A 12984-nucleotide genomic window follows, 5' to 3' on the forward strand; every position below is an offset into this window, starting at 1 on the left:
TTAATATTGAAAAGTGTCTTTGTGTACAGTGTACCCAGCGGATGAAAAGTACTCTGAGGTTTCTCTGAAGTGTTTCAAAGAAATTAATGGGAGTGCTTTTATAAATTCTTCATATCATTTGTTCATAAATAAAGTGTAAGCTAGGTAAAATTGTGTCCTCACAGACCATGCACACTTCATATAGTATTAATAGTACTAATACCTGTCCCCAAAATATTGGTACTGAAGGGAGGAGTAACTGTCTTCAGGAAAATGGAGCAGAAAATAAACTCTCCAGCTGAAAAAACAGATGGCTGACTTTCCACTTAATGTCAAACTTCTGAGAATACAGTATTCTGTGTATATTGTAGGTGGAAGAGAGAGTTCCTACATTTTCTGTGCTGGAGGAAGGGAAAAGCAAATCTAATCTGCATATTAGGAAACATTGAAATATGGGCATAATTTTATTCTCATTTCATTTTACATAAACTACTTGCTTTATTTTCAGAAGAAAAAAAAATCCACACTGCGCATCATAGTTACATCCAGCAGCCGAAAGCTAATGCAAATTGTTTTGGTCGAATCCCAACTTTGGGGTTTGTTCCTGGATATTTGTACAGTGTTTTACCTCTATACCTATAATAGAGAAATATTCTCTTTGATATAGGTGTTCATTGTGCATTAAAACCTGGAAAGAAATGTGTGTCGAAATGTGTGTCAAAACTTGTGTCAAAAACGTGTTTAGTTTCATTTTTATGGATACAGTTGAAATATTTGTTGGTAAATTGGGGTTTTTTCCTACATTGCTGTTTAAACTTTCTAATTATATCCAAAGCTTAATATTCTCTTCAAAACAGTATGGCATGAATATGGATATAATAATTAACGTAGTTATTCCATTTTAAAAGGAAGAATAAGCCAAATTTTAATGAGACCTGCAATGTGTAACAAGGATGACCTTTAAAAAAATACCCTTTTTTCTCCTTTACAAGTTCAGGAAGTATAAAATCCTTTAAATGCTGAAAGAGAGGGCAAGAGGCTCCTTAGTACTTAAGCTGTTTGCAAAAAGGAAGCTTCGTTAATATTTCATGGGGCTTTTTTGCTTCCTGTCTTACAGTTCTAAGAACGTTACCAAGTTTGAATAAATGTTTTGAAATCTGGAATGATGTGAACCAATCTGAATTTGTGGAGATCTGTGTGTGTGTGTCTCATAAAAGCGTTGGAGAGAGTTCTGGTGGACAAGCAGGACCTAATAAAGAAGATTCAGTGTGTTTAAGGAAAAACGTTTTCCCCTTGCGTGAAGTCCTTTCATCAAAGGAGAACACATGCTGTTGTGATTTCATGTTGCCAGTTAATGTTTAATTACCGCACTGTATAACACATGGTAGGTGAAGCTTGTAAATATGGGTGTTTGCATTTTTATTATTACTTAGTTCTAACTTTATGATAAGAAGATGACTCCACAAAATTATATTATAAAAACCATCAGAAAGGTACACCATAAAAATGTTATCTACTTTGAGGAATATTACAATTCTATTTTCAAATGTAACCCTATAATTGATGGGCTTTACCTAAACAAGTCCCATGGAAAGAACAGAAAAGCTGAAGACAAAGGCCTTTTTAAAATGAAGCTACAACAGTCTTCAGAAACAAATAACCCAAAGCTTGTCACTTTATGATTTTTACTTTGTTCAGAGGAAGAAGTGAAGAAGAAAAGTGTAGATTTGTGAAATGCTTCATGAGAGAATAAGAAAACGTAGAGTTAACGCGGAAGATATACATGATGGAAAAGAATGTTGAATATTGTGTGCAGTAAATAACTTCTTTCCAAAAGGTGTTTGTTTTTATATTTTACTAGCCTGGAAAATGGATTTTAGAACTTCCTTGGGTCCCTATCTCTGTGTCAGGTAGCTATGGCTAAGGAAAATTAGGGAATTCACAGTTTCAGTTGCAGGCTTTTAAGCATTAAGAGACTATTGTTTCTGGTGGTCATAGCTGCCACAGGTTCCTGCTGTTTCTTCATTATTCTCCTTATAAGCCAGTGTCAGAAGGTTCCATTAGTTTCGCTCCCTATCATGAAGAGAACAACAACAGAGCTGGAGGCAACATTGGGGAAAATCAAGGGAAGAGCACATCACAGAACTGAGACTAAAATTAATGTAAGGGAAAAAGGGAATGTCACATGTGAAGGGGGCATGAAGAGTAGATGAATTTTGACGTGTGGGACTGCAGAATTTTCATATATTTAACAGAAAAGGGGATGGGTGCACTCTGTGGGAGAGGAAAGGGAGAAGGAGCATGCATCTTCTGAGGACAGACTGGAAGATAAGGATGGAGGCATTGCAAAGGAGAAAGTCTTCAAAAAAAAAAAAAAAACCTAGCAGAGAGAACAGATCTCGCTTTGGATGGACATAAGAAGTGACTTCATTTTTGCTTGACAAAAGAATTACACAGGGGATATATAGGAACTTTTAGAGGAAGGAGCTAGTTCGGTGTAAGCGAGGACTGTAGAGCATAGTGGTAGCCTCTATAGACTGGAAAAAAAAATATCAAAGTCCCCGTCTTCTCACAGTAACTCCCAGCATTACTGCAGTGAGATTTACCATAGTTGGCATCAGAGCCTTGGCTCTTGGAATATTTTTGTTGCTATCACAGTGCTATATTCTGGGAATAAGAATAATTCTGAAGGAAAATATAATAAAAAATATTTCCCCCTAAATCTTTCTGTAGCAAGGGCTATTCTGTGGGGGTTTTTTGCCAGTATCTAATAGCAATGTTACAAATATTTAATACTTTTCTTAATCGGAGTCAACTCAGCGGGAAGAAGCGGATTGAGTCCAGCCCTGCTAGGTCTGTTAGGTGTTGCACACCACCTTTAATGCCTGAACGCTGTATTAGCATTCTGCAAATGCTTTCTGAATGATGAGGGTAATGCTAGGAAATAGTGTGGAGAAAAGGGAAAGCAGCACTTCTAGTACTGTTGTATATGTTACACAGCTTTCAGTCTCTTGGAAACTATGGCAATATACCTACAATGAAGTCCCTTTTTTCAGGTCTGTTTTTACAAAAATGTTGAGAATTAACATTTGTGGTATTTTGGAATTGCTGAGTGTGGTATGGAAATGTTCATGAACATTATTTGAAGTTTCCTAAATTAACTTCAAAAATAATTACTGAATGCATATGCAATAGTTTTAATAGCAAAAGTGAAAACAAATATCCAAGTGGCTGTTAGCTTAGAGTTAGTTTGATTTAATATCCCATAAAGTAAGAGGAAATAAGTAATCTTGCCAGTAATATACTTTGGGTGGCAATAACTTCCAGCACAGAAGTAAAGTATTTTCCATTTCTTCAAAGCTCACTTTAGAGTCCCTTTTTAGATGTTATTTTTCTTTCTTGCATGTCATCCATTAAAGATTAGCTGTGGAAGGTTGGAGCATGGAGAGATTATGAATGACAGAACAACTCCTGCAGAATAATAATCAGTTTTTGGTATTTAATGCTGTTTGACTTTTGCAGACACATTTCTTATTAACCTTTGGTACAAACAGAAATCCAGGTTCCTGATATCTCATGGAGAAGATGAATTCAAGATCCTCTTCCAATTAAACTGAAATAAGGCCAATATTGGGCTTTAGCCAAAAGAACTCAATAGTTCCCAACCCTTGTGTTTATAAACCTAAATATGAATGATATTTTACAGTTTAAGTAGGTAGTGCATATACTTCTCTAACTCAGTTTTCCATGCATAATTCATTTGTATATATAGTCTATCTAGTTCTTAGGGGGTTTGTCCTATTAATGCTTCATTATGCAAAACAATTTCCTGAATATTTTTTCAAAATATTTCCTGGTAAATAATAGAATTTTGAAAATAACTGTAGGGTTTGAATCCTCTATATGGGAAGGTAGACAATCCATCTAAAGGAGAGAGAAAAAAAAAAAAACCAAACACCAAGGTGGAGGTGTTGTGACTGAGAACATCTTGGCTTAATTTTTAACAGCTTAATTTGAAACAATGTAATTCTACCTTCAGATTGTCAGAATTGTTGATTGTCAAAAGTTGTGTGCAGCTCTTTGAAGTACAATATACGATGAGCTGGCATAGGTTAAAATGTAAATTACTGAACTATTTTTGGGTGGAGCTTGTATGTAAAAAGCAAACCAGTATCTTCTGCATATTTTCATGATTAGTCTGGCCCTTCTCTCTTCCCCACTACAGTGCTAGACAAACATAAAGAATTGGGCTTTAGTCAGGAATAAAAAAGTCTGCAAAAAATCTACTTCCTGGGGTATTGCAAAAACTTTTCTTTAACCTGTCAAATTATAACTTGCAAACTTTAATGCAACATTTATATTTTTCCTCCTAAAGTAAATATTCAGGCATCAGCAATTATTCACTGAAAAAAAGTTTAACAGCATTATGGTTTGAATTTTGAAGTCAGCTGTGTTTAGTGTGTTAGAAGCAGAGGCTTAAGTATTGTACAGGGATTGGCTTTCACAAGAACTGCCTTGGGGTCTGTGTATAATACTCTCTCCTATTCTTTCCCACTTTATTTTTTTTTTAATTGAATTGGGATCTGAGTACACAAAGAAAACCCTATGCAGAGCTGCCGCTAAGCAACTTTAGCCTTTTATTAAGAACACTGTTTATAGCATTGGAAATGTAGGAGCAGATGAATGCTATGCATTAAATACATACAACAAGCACAAAGCAATAAAGAAGTCACTGTGTTCTATCAGTGTTTGTTCAGATTGTTTTATCTATAAAGTCACATTTGGGTGTAAATGACTTGTAGTCTATAATTCCTGGTATAGACTGGTGAAAACGCTGCAGTAGTTTTCCTATGATCTTCTTATCACTATTTTGCTTTTATTTTACAGTTATAGGTCATAACTGAAAGTAAATGAATGGTAGCTTTCAAAAAAAGAGCTAGGAACTTAAGTTGTCTGTTTCGTAATAGAGCATTTCAGCACTATTTTTGAGTCAACAGCCCTGGAGCTCATGGTAGTTTGCCATTAACCTGAGTGAGAACTGCGTAAGGGCCTTAGGCTTTGAACATTTCTAGGGATTATCTGCATTTTGTAACATGTATGCACAGAGACCAATTAATGACACATTTTAAAAGCTTCGATAGCAATGCAGTAAATCTGTTTTTTTGTTTATTTGGCTATGATAAGATTGACTTCTTAAATAAGAATTGTGAACACAGTCATTAAATCTAGTAGAAAGACCTCTCAGAGGATTTTGATTTCCAAAATGACTGGATCACAAATACATACATGTTTGTATTTCTGTAAGGAGAACAAGCATATATCCATATGATTAAATAAAACTTAATAATAGTGGCCCATCTGGAAATGGCAAGGGTAGTTTCCAAGTCCTGTCATTAGACAGAGACCCAGCAATGGTGGACAGGAATGGGAGGACTGATGAAAATGAAATGGCAGCTAGTCATTGCACCTCTTTTCCCAGTATACTTCCCCAATTCCTCACGTTCTGTAGCTGCTACTCAGAAATCCAAAGTGAAAACACAACAAAAATCCCTAAAAAGCTTTGGTTAAACCTCTCCGTAGGATAAATTTCAGCTGACAGTTTTTTTCATGGAAGCAACCGAGCAGGATAAACAAGAAGCTCATTACAGGAATTTTGAATTCTAAGTATGACCTGGCCAAGCAAGTTCTTTCATGTTTCTGTTTTTCCTTCAGAATAATATATATCTCCAAAAGTCAGAAAACAGAAAATATTCTTTGCTTCATTTTTCTCATGAGTTCAACATTCATTCCTATGTTAGAGCTGTGTACCTGTATGAAACAGAAGTCAAATCATGCAACAAAAATTTTTTTAGTTATTAATTGTTATTATTTGAGTCAATTCTTGAATATTTAAGATGCTCAGAGCCTTTTTTTGTAAAAATGTATAATCTCATTTGTATTTCTTGTTGCTGTAATGGTGTGAGTAACTAGTAAAATTAATTTGAATGTACCAGAATCAATGCCAAAGAAAATCCCAAGTCACTTTATTGTTCAGCAACCACTGGTCTTGAATACTAAAATTTAAACTGCAAAACCCTGACCTTCTGCAACGATACATTGTTATTAACAGAAAAACTGCCTCACCATGTCTTTTTCTTGGAAGTAACTGATCACTATAACTAGTGCTTATTGTGAAAACAATTAGCATAATTTTAATTGTACTATTTCTTAGATCGAGCCAAAAGCAGTATTTCATCACATCTGTTAATGTCAAACACCTTGCAAAGTCCAAAACAATTGTTATTGTTTCTGTAAAACGGACTTATCTTGAAAGCCAATTGTTATAGTGTTATAGTATTTCCTGTATCTTCTAAGATAGTGGTGTGGGTGGTGATCTCATCTTTTTCTTATGAGATCTGGCCTGTATTCTGGATTTTTCATTTTTTAATGAGTAATGTGAAGTGATTTCTGCAGCCATAGATGTTTTAAGTCCTAACAATTTCTTCTTTCTTGCCTCTCCTTATTCATTTTTTTTTTATTTACACAGATGACCTCTAGGAAATCAGCAAACAGACTTTTTTTTCTGGGAACTAATCTTCCCTCCCTTCCCCCAAAGTTCTGTTGTTTGGAAAATCATGAACCACTGTTTAAAGTAGAATGATTTCCAACACACCTTCTCACTACTGCTGTATTTTAAAGGTAGTTTAAAAAGTGTAGAAGATAGGTTTGCCAAAAGAATCAGGTTCAACTAAGAAAATATGTACACTGCTTTGACTCAGTAAACTCATACTCGGTATGGTTCATCTTCTTCATATTTACTTTTGCCCATATTAGAAAACAATTAGCTTACTAAACAAATTTGAGTATTTGGGAAGAAAAAATCTACTTTCAGTCTCTCTCATTTGACTAAGAATTACATGATATTTGATAAGCTTGTTTAAAAATGGACATATCCAAATATTATTGTAAACACCCATTGATTTGTTTTACCTGCAATATAAGTATTTTACTTAGTTGGCTTACATAGTAGCTAATAATATTTGTTAATGTAATTTAACTGCTGTGAACCTTTACTGAACAAATATTGAAATTTATACAAGTCAAAGAAAGAGAATCTCTAATGACTTTTGTAAAAGCTTCCATTTAATAGTTAAGGAGAAAAGTTTATATGACATACCAGATGCAATTAACAGTAGATTTTACATTTAATAAAAAGAAAGAAGCATATGTATTTGCTTTATTCATTCCATCATAATTTGCATTAGAGCTGTGGGTGTTTAATGAGCAAATTCCAGCTAAAATGCTATATTGATTTTCTAAGTGAACTTTGTAATAGCTATCTACCTTACAAAAGCTCTCTGTTTACAATTGTTTTCTTTACTAAAAACTAAAAATGTTTTAGAATTGATGAGTTTAGCATAATGATTCTTTTGAAATAAAGAGCTCTTTTAGAGTATGCAGGGGTTTTAGTTACAAGAGAGAAAGATGTTATTAAATTATTCCAAAGCAAATAAAGTTTATGCAACTAAATAGTAATGTCATATTTGTCTATATTACAATGTTTGCAAGCATTTGAAAATAATCCTTTTTTCTTAATTCAGCACTGTGGGATTTAAATATTTTAACTCTTGAATGTCATTATATGTATATGAATTAGTAAATGACACAATTCATTTTAGCTTAACACTTGACTATTCATACTTCATTTTTGTGTGTCATTTTCTTGCTTGAAACATGAGTTCTATAAGAATTTGTGTTTCTTGTTGGTCAGGCCTCAAGATAAACAGGATAGGGTTGGTTGGAGCGCCATTGGAAGGTCTCCAAGAAAAACCTCGTGGTGTCGACCAGAGCAATTGGTGACTAAGTAGCTGGACCACTTTTTTCATTGGATCAGGCATCAAGTCAGTGTGCCAGTATGGGGCTAGTATTTCGCTGGATATTCCGTATCTTGAATGGGAGTCAGGAGCCTGACTTGTTACTCTCAATTAATTTTTGCCTGGCGTTTTTAAGAAGCATAGGGATGATAATCTGGATGTTCTTTACTCTCTTTAATATGGAGGATTTTTATGTCACTATCTCTCATAGACTTTTCATTGGACAGCTCATACTTGACATACTTTCCTAAATATGGCACACAATGTTTTGGTTTGCTACTGCTTCACAACCCAAAGATGTATGTATTTCAATGGCTTATTTGAAGAATCTTGTGATCCTTATGGTCCCGAACTTTTACTTGTGATTTGTCCATACCTCAATGTGAATGGTGAACGTTATTGTTAACAACATCATATTTCAGGCTACCTGCAATTGTGTAACTTATACTATTCCATATAGTATTAAAAAAAGGAATTTGAAAAATATTAAATGCAGTTAGAAATGTATAGGCATTGGATAAAGAAATGTCTGACCTGAATTCAGCAGAAGCTTTGGCTGGTAAAGGCATCAAGTGAGATAGCCTTCTGTAGACCATTGAAATGAGTTAGATGAGGACTTTAAATATTTTTAAATTAGTAATTTCTTGTGGTCAGTTGTCAGTATTGCTATATGGTATTGAAATGCCATGTAGCTAGGTATCTTTTTTTCTTCTTTTTTCTTCTCTTTTTTAAACTTAGATCAACATGCAGGCATCTTACATGATTTTCTACACTCTCCCTAATCTGTTTTAATATGAAAAAATTAACTTGCAATATTACTTTTAAGAAATAGAAGCAAAAGCCAAACACTTTTAATTTATGTGGAACTACCGTAGTATTTTTTTATGTAGTTGATGGATCTGATCATTAGGATATTCAGTCCAATGCGTTAATTTAGTGAAAGAATAAGAAATTACAAGAAAGAGTTGCTCAATTTAAGTCACTTTTCCATATCCAATAGTTAAAAGACAGTATTTTGTAGTGGACCTTTGGGTGGGGGAAGGGTTCACTGTTCAAGACAGTAAGTCTCTGGGCTGCTGTCAGGGATGGTAAATTTGAGATAAGCAGGATGTTTAAGTAACTTCAAAAATCTCTTTTTCTGAATTTTTTCATACTGTTGTATATACATTACTTTGGTTTAGGACAAATGAGCAATAATCTGGTTTTTAAAAGCCTGTATAGTCGTCATTACCACTGGTTATAGTTCCTCAGAGAGGGACTTAGATATACTAAAACCTGGTCCCTCTAAACGTAGCTGTGTGTTCAAGATCCATTGTAGCACTCAGCACATTGTGGTTTTCCGTGCTGAGGTGGGGACGTTATAGGGTTTGACAGAAGAAGGGATCCACTCAGAGAAGTTAACTAATCTGGAAACTAATTAACCCCAGAACAGTAATAAGTGCCAAATCTTCAGTTATTTTAGGCAGCTTTCTATTCATTCCAGCAATTGTTTTCATTGTGAAAATTGTATAATATTTCCACTTGCAGCTTTATGTAAAGGGTTCTCTGTGCAGTGTCTCTGGCATGATGCTACATAAACTGACATAATTTATTGGAAAAATATAGTAAACAAATGTATTAAGGTGCAGATAGGTAATAATTACCATACATAACTAAACTACTTGTGTATTCCAGATCTAACGAGGACATAGAAGTTGTATTGTGGTTTACCCAGGCAGTCAATGCTGAGGCACTAGTTTCTCTGGTATCACAGATGTCAGCAACCTAAGTGGAAGTCTGGTGAGCTGAAATTCACAGCCCACCTCAGACAATTTGTTCTTGTTCTTGCTGAGCCACCTACCTTTGCAGATATGAGACATCCTCTGCAATTGCTGCAAACTTATTCCTGACTACCAATCTGTGTGCATGCAGTTTTGCAGCTGCATTACTCATGCCTTAGTTTTTCCATTCCACATCAAGCAAAGCTTTCTTGTTGCAAACAGGGCAAATAGATCTTCAAGAAAAAAGACACTGTTCTTGTGGAACAAGTAAATACTTAAATAGAAGAGAATAAAATCAGTGTTTCTTAAATTTTCTGTACACTTCAAGATTTGTGCTTCTGATCTTTTTCTTCTTTTTTTTCTTTTTTTTTCTTTTTTTTTTTTTTTTTTTTTTTGGTGGGATGCAACTTGTTACATCTCTGGCCTGACAACGGGACTTGCAGCTCCTCTGCGGATTTTTATGAGAGGAAGGATTGCACTCCCAAAAGTGACATTTAGACTCCTTGTCGTCTCTTGTCCAGTCTGCTGTTATCGTGCAACCTTCTGCTAGACCTGCAAAAAATGCTTCCTTACTCCTCACTAACACTCTTCTCCCCAGCCTGAGGACGAGAGGATTGCTTTCCTACCTTGAACATCTTCCTAATTCATCTCTCTGCATTCTTCTTCTGTTCATCTTCTCACTCATCTTGCATCCCTGGTTATCTGACCTGCTTGTGAACTGTACTGAAACTTCCTACTTTTTGTGTTTCAGTTAATTGGTGTGTTTTGGGGGTTTTTTTGGTACTGATGTGTATTTTGTGCCAGCAATACAGCTGCTACCAAAATGTACTACTATGTTCCCATTGTTCCATTCTGTGAAGAACCATAAAGTGTTATATTGCACTGTAAAGTTTTTGTACAATAATGTACAAAGGTGAAGTAACAGTAAACTAACCTATAAAGGCAACAAAGTTGATATCAGTTGAGGCAAGAATGGAGGGGATAAAAGCTCTAGCTTAAAGTGAAGAGGAAGCCTTTCTTTGAGCTCTTAACTTAATGACTTGAGCAGTGATTCAGAGAGGAGCAGTGTTCTGAAGTAGGTAAGGAACCCCAGCAGCAATGGCTTAATAGAAAAAAAATTGCCAAAATTTGAAGGAGACCGTAGTGTGGTGTTAGGAGACTGGGGCTACACACCAGCTTGATAGACTGGAAGGGGAGCATGGAGAATTATATAAACTACAGACCTCAGCTGAGTTTTTTGGAGGTGTCTGTGACGATGAGAGAAGTTACAGTCCTCTGTCTTGCAGTGACAGTGGTCTTACTGTGGCATCCTGAAAGTCCCTAGACATTTTGACTGCAGGGTTTTATGATGACTGTGAGGAGAGATTTGCAGTATTGCAGAGGGAAATGATGAAAGTATGAATAAAGATTTTAGTGGAGGCAGGGTCGAGGTAAGGATTCTGGCGGTGTGCCAGAGATGGTGTTAGACATATTGACAGGGGAGAGGCAGGAAGAAAATGTAAGCTTGGGATGAGGAATGACTTGAAGGTGTTAGTTTGCTCCCAAGGATAGACAGTAAATCTTAGTTTATTGGCACCTAATGCTCAAAGGTCCATGTATGCCGTAACAGATAATATAGCAGTATATTACACAATAAAGTAAAGGCTTGGCAGAGGAGAGATGCCAGCTGTGCCACTCTTGCAATATCAGAGACAGACTATGAAAATATTAGAAATTTTAATATTTAATATCAGTGTGCCACCCTGATAGGAAGCAGTGTGATGGTAGAAGTAGATTTAATGGATCATTACTTTTAAGTCTGTGCCCTAGAAGAAACCTACTAGTGTCTCACATGATTCTGAGCTTTAAGAATTACTTTTCCAGTAAACAATTATTCAGAATGCAAAGCAAATCACTTGCTCTGTTTGATTATACAAGGGTGAATTTGAAAACACATAGCTTTATTTCATTCCTTAAAGTATTCATTGGAGCAATCGACAGCAATTTAGTGTTGTGTCTGAAGAGTAATATAGACCTTATCCAAAGTAATCCGAGGTCAGTGGAGAAACGTTGATTTTAGGAGATTCTGGCAAAGGCCCATGTAAGTGCACCTAAGAGCGTCTTTCCCTGTCAAACTTGTTTATTAAACACACTGGTTACTTTTGCAGCTCTGGTGGAAGAAGTTTATTCTGCTCAACGGGAACGTGACGAGGCTGTCATGGCAAGGCTTAGGTTAGCCAATGAAGAGAGAGATGAAGCATTTCTACGAGTCCAGCGTTTAGAAGAGTCTCTCAAAGAGTAAGTATGCATTTCCTGCCCTGTGCAAAAGGGTTGTTGTGTCAGTCTGTGACTGTCATAAACTGCTCAACGTGGTTATATAGGAAAATTAGCACAAACTTCTCTATGATGAAATACGAGGCTAGTGCTAGTCTTACTGTGCTATTGGTTAATTTGTTAGCCATCCTACAAGACTGTATTTTTCTCTGGAGACTGAGAGCAAGGTGAATAATTTTGATCACAAAAATTAAAAATATAATCAAAACCTTTGGTATTGATTTATTCTAGGATAAATAAGATGAATGTGACATTTTATAGGGATCTTCTGACATGGAGTACCAGCGTGTCAGTCAGAAGTTGTAATATATAGGAAATCAATCAAGCCTTTAAGCCCACCAGACATTTTCTTCAGCAAAAGTTCTACTAATGATGCGGGTGATGTAGTAAAAATATATGGGTTTCTTCTTATCTTTAGCATAGGAGCAGTTTGTAAGGCGATAAGGGTATAATTAATACTTCGTAGAGTTTTACGTATGCCATATTAACACAGCAGAAATAGGCAATCTCATGTTAAAAAACCCTGTTACGTTAGGAGAGGAAGATCAAGAACAGTTTCTTTTCTTACTTTGGGATACAGGTAGCTTTGAAGCTACAGTTTGCCTCTCCATGTAATCCTTCTCCATTTGAGTTGTGATCATCTTGGTTACCATCTGTGGTAGTCCCCCAAAGTCTAGAGTGGCTGACAAATTTCTCCTGTTTTTCCTACTGAGAGAAATACAAAGCAAACAGAGGAGTTTTTCATGGTAGGAGACTGAATAGGTGCAGTTGTTAGTTAACTAAATGGCAGGCAATTATGTTTTAAATAATTGATTCTAGTAAGAACATTCTTTATGGCAGAAAACCAGTTGTCGTCTTTTGGGTATTTTTGTAAGTAAGGCCAGAGAATGTTATCTAAATAAATTTCAATAATCTGCACATAGTTTGTGCACCATTACTCTGTGGAATTTACAAGTTGCTAGAGTTTGTCACAGCCTGTGAGTATGACTCAACAGCAAGATTAGAAGATTCCATTCCCACAAGAATTAGTGCAGAATTTCTTTATGTCCCTACAGAGCCCATTATAGGTGTACATGCAT

At 35.6% G+C, this 12984-nt stretch overlaps 1 protein-coding gene across 12 annotated transcripts in view; it reads left to right on the top strand.

Annotated features, from left to right (window-relative positions):
• Positions 1 to 12984, top strand: part of MIPOL1 (mirror-image polydactyly 1) — a 198528-nt gene that overhangs the window by 56885 nt on the left and 128659 nt on the right. For all 12 annotated transcript variants that reach the window (XM_054826663.1, XM_054826661.1, XM_054826653.1 and 9 more), the window contains one exon: positions 11740 to 11869. In XM_054826663.1, the coding sequence (XP_054682638.1) occupies positions 11740 to 11869 (130 nt within the window). The remainder of the gene's footprint in view (positions 1 to 11739; positions 11870 to 12984) is intronic.

This window comes from Grus americana, chromosome 5, assembly GCF_028858705.1.
Source record: "Grus americana isolate bGruAme1 chromosome 5, bGruAme1.mat, whole genome shotgun sequence".
In the NCBI taxonomy this organism is placed as follows: Eukaryota; Metazoa; Chordata; class Aves; order Gruiformes; family Gruidae; genus Grus; species Grus americana.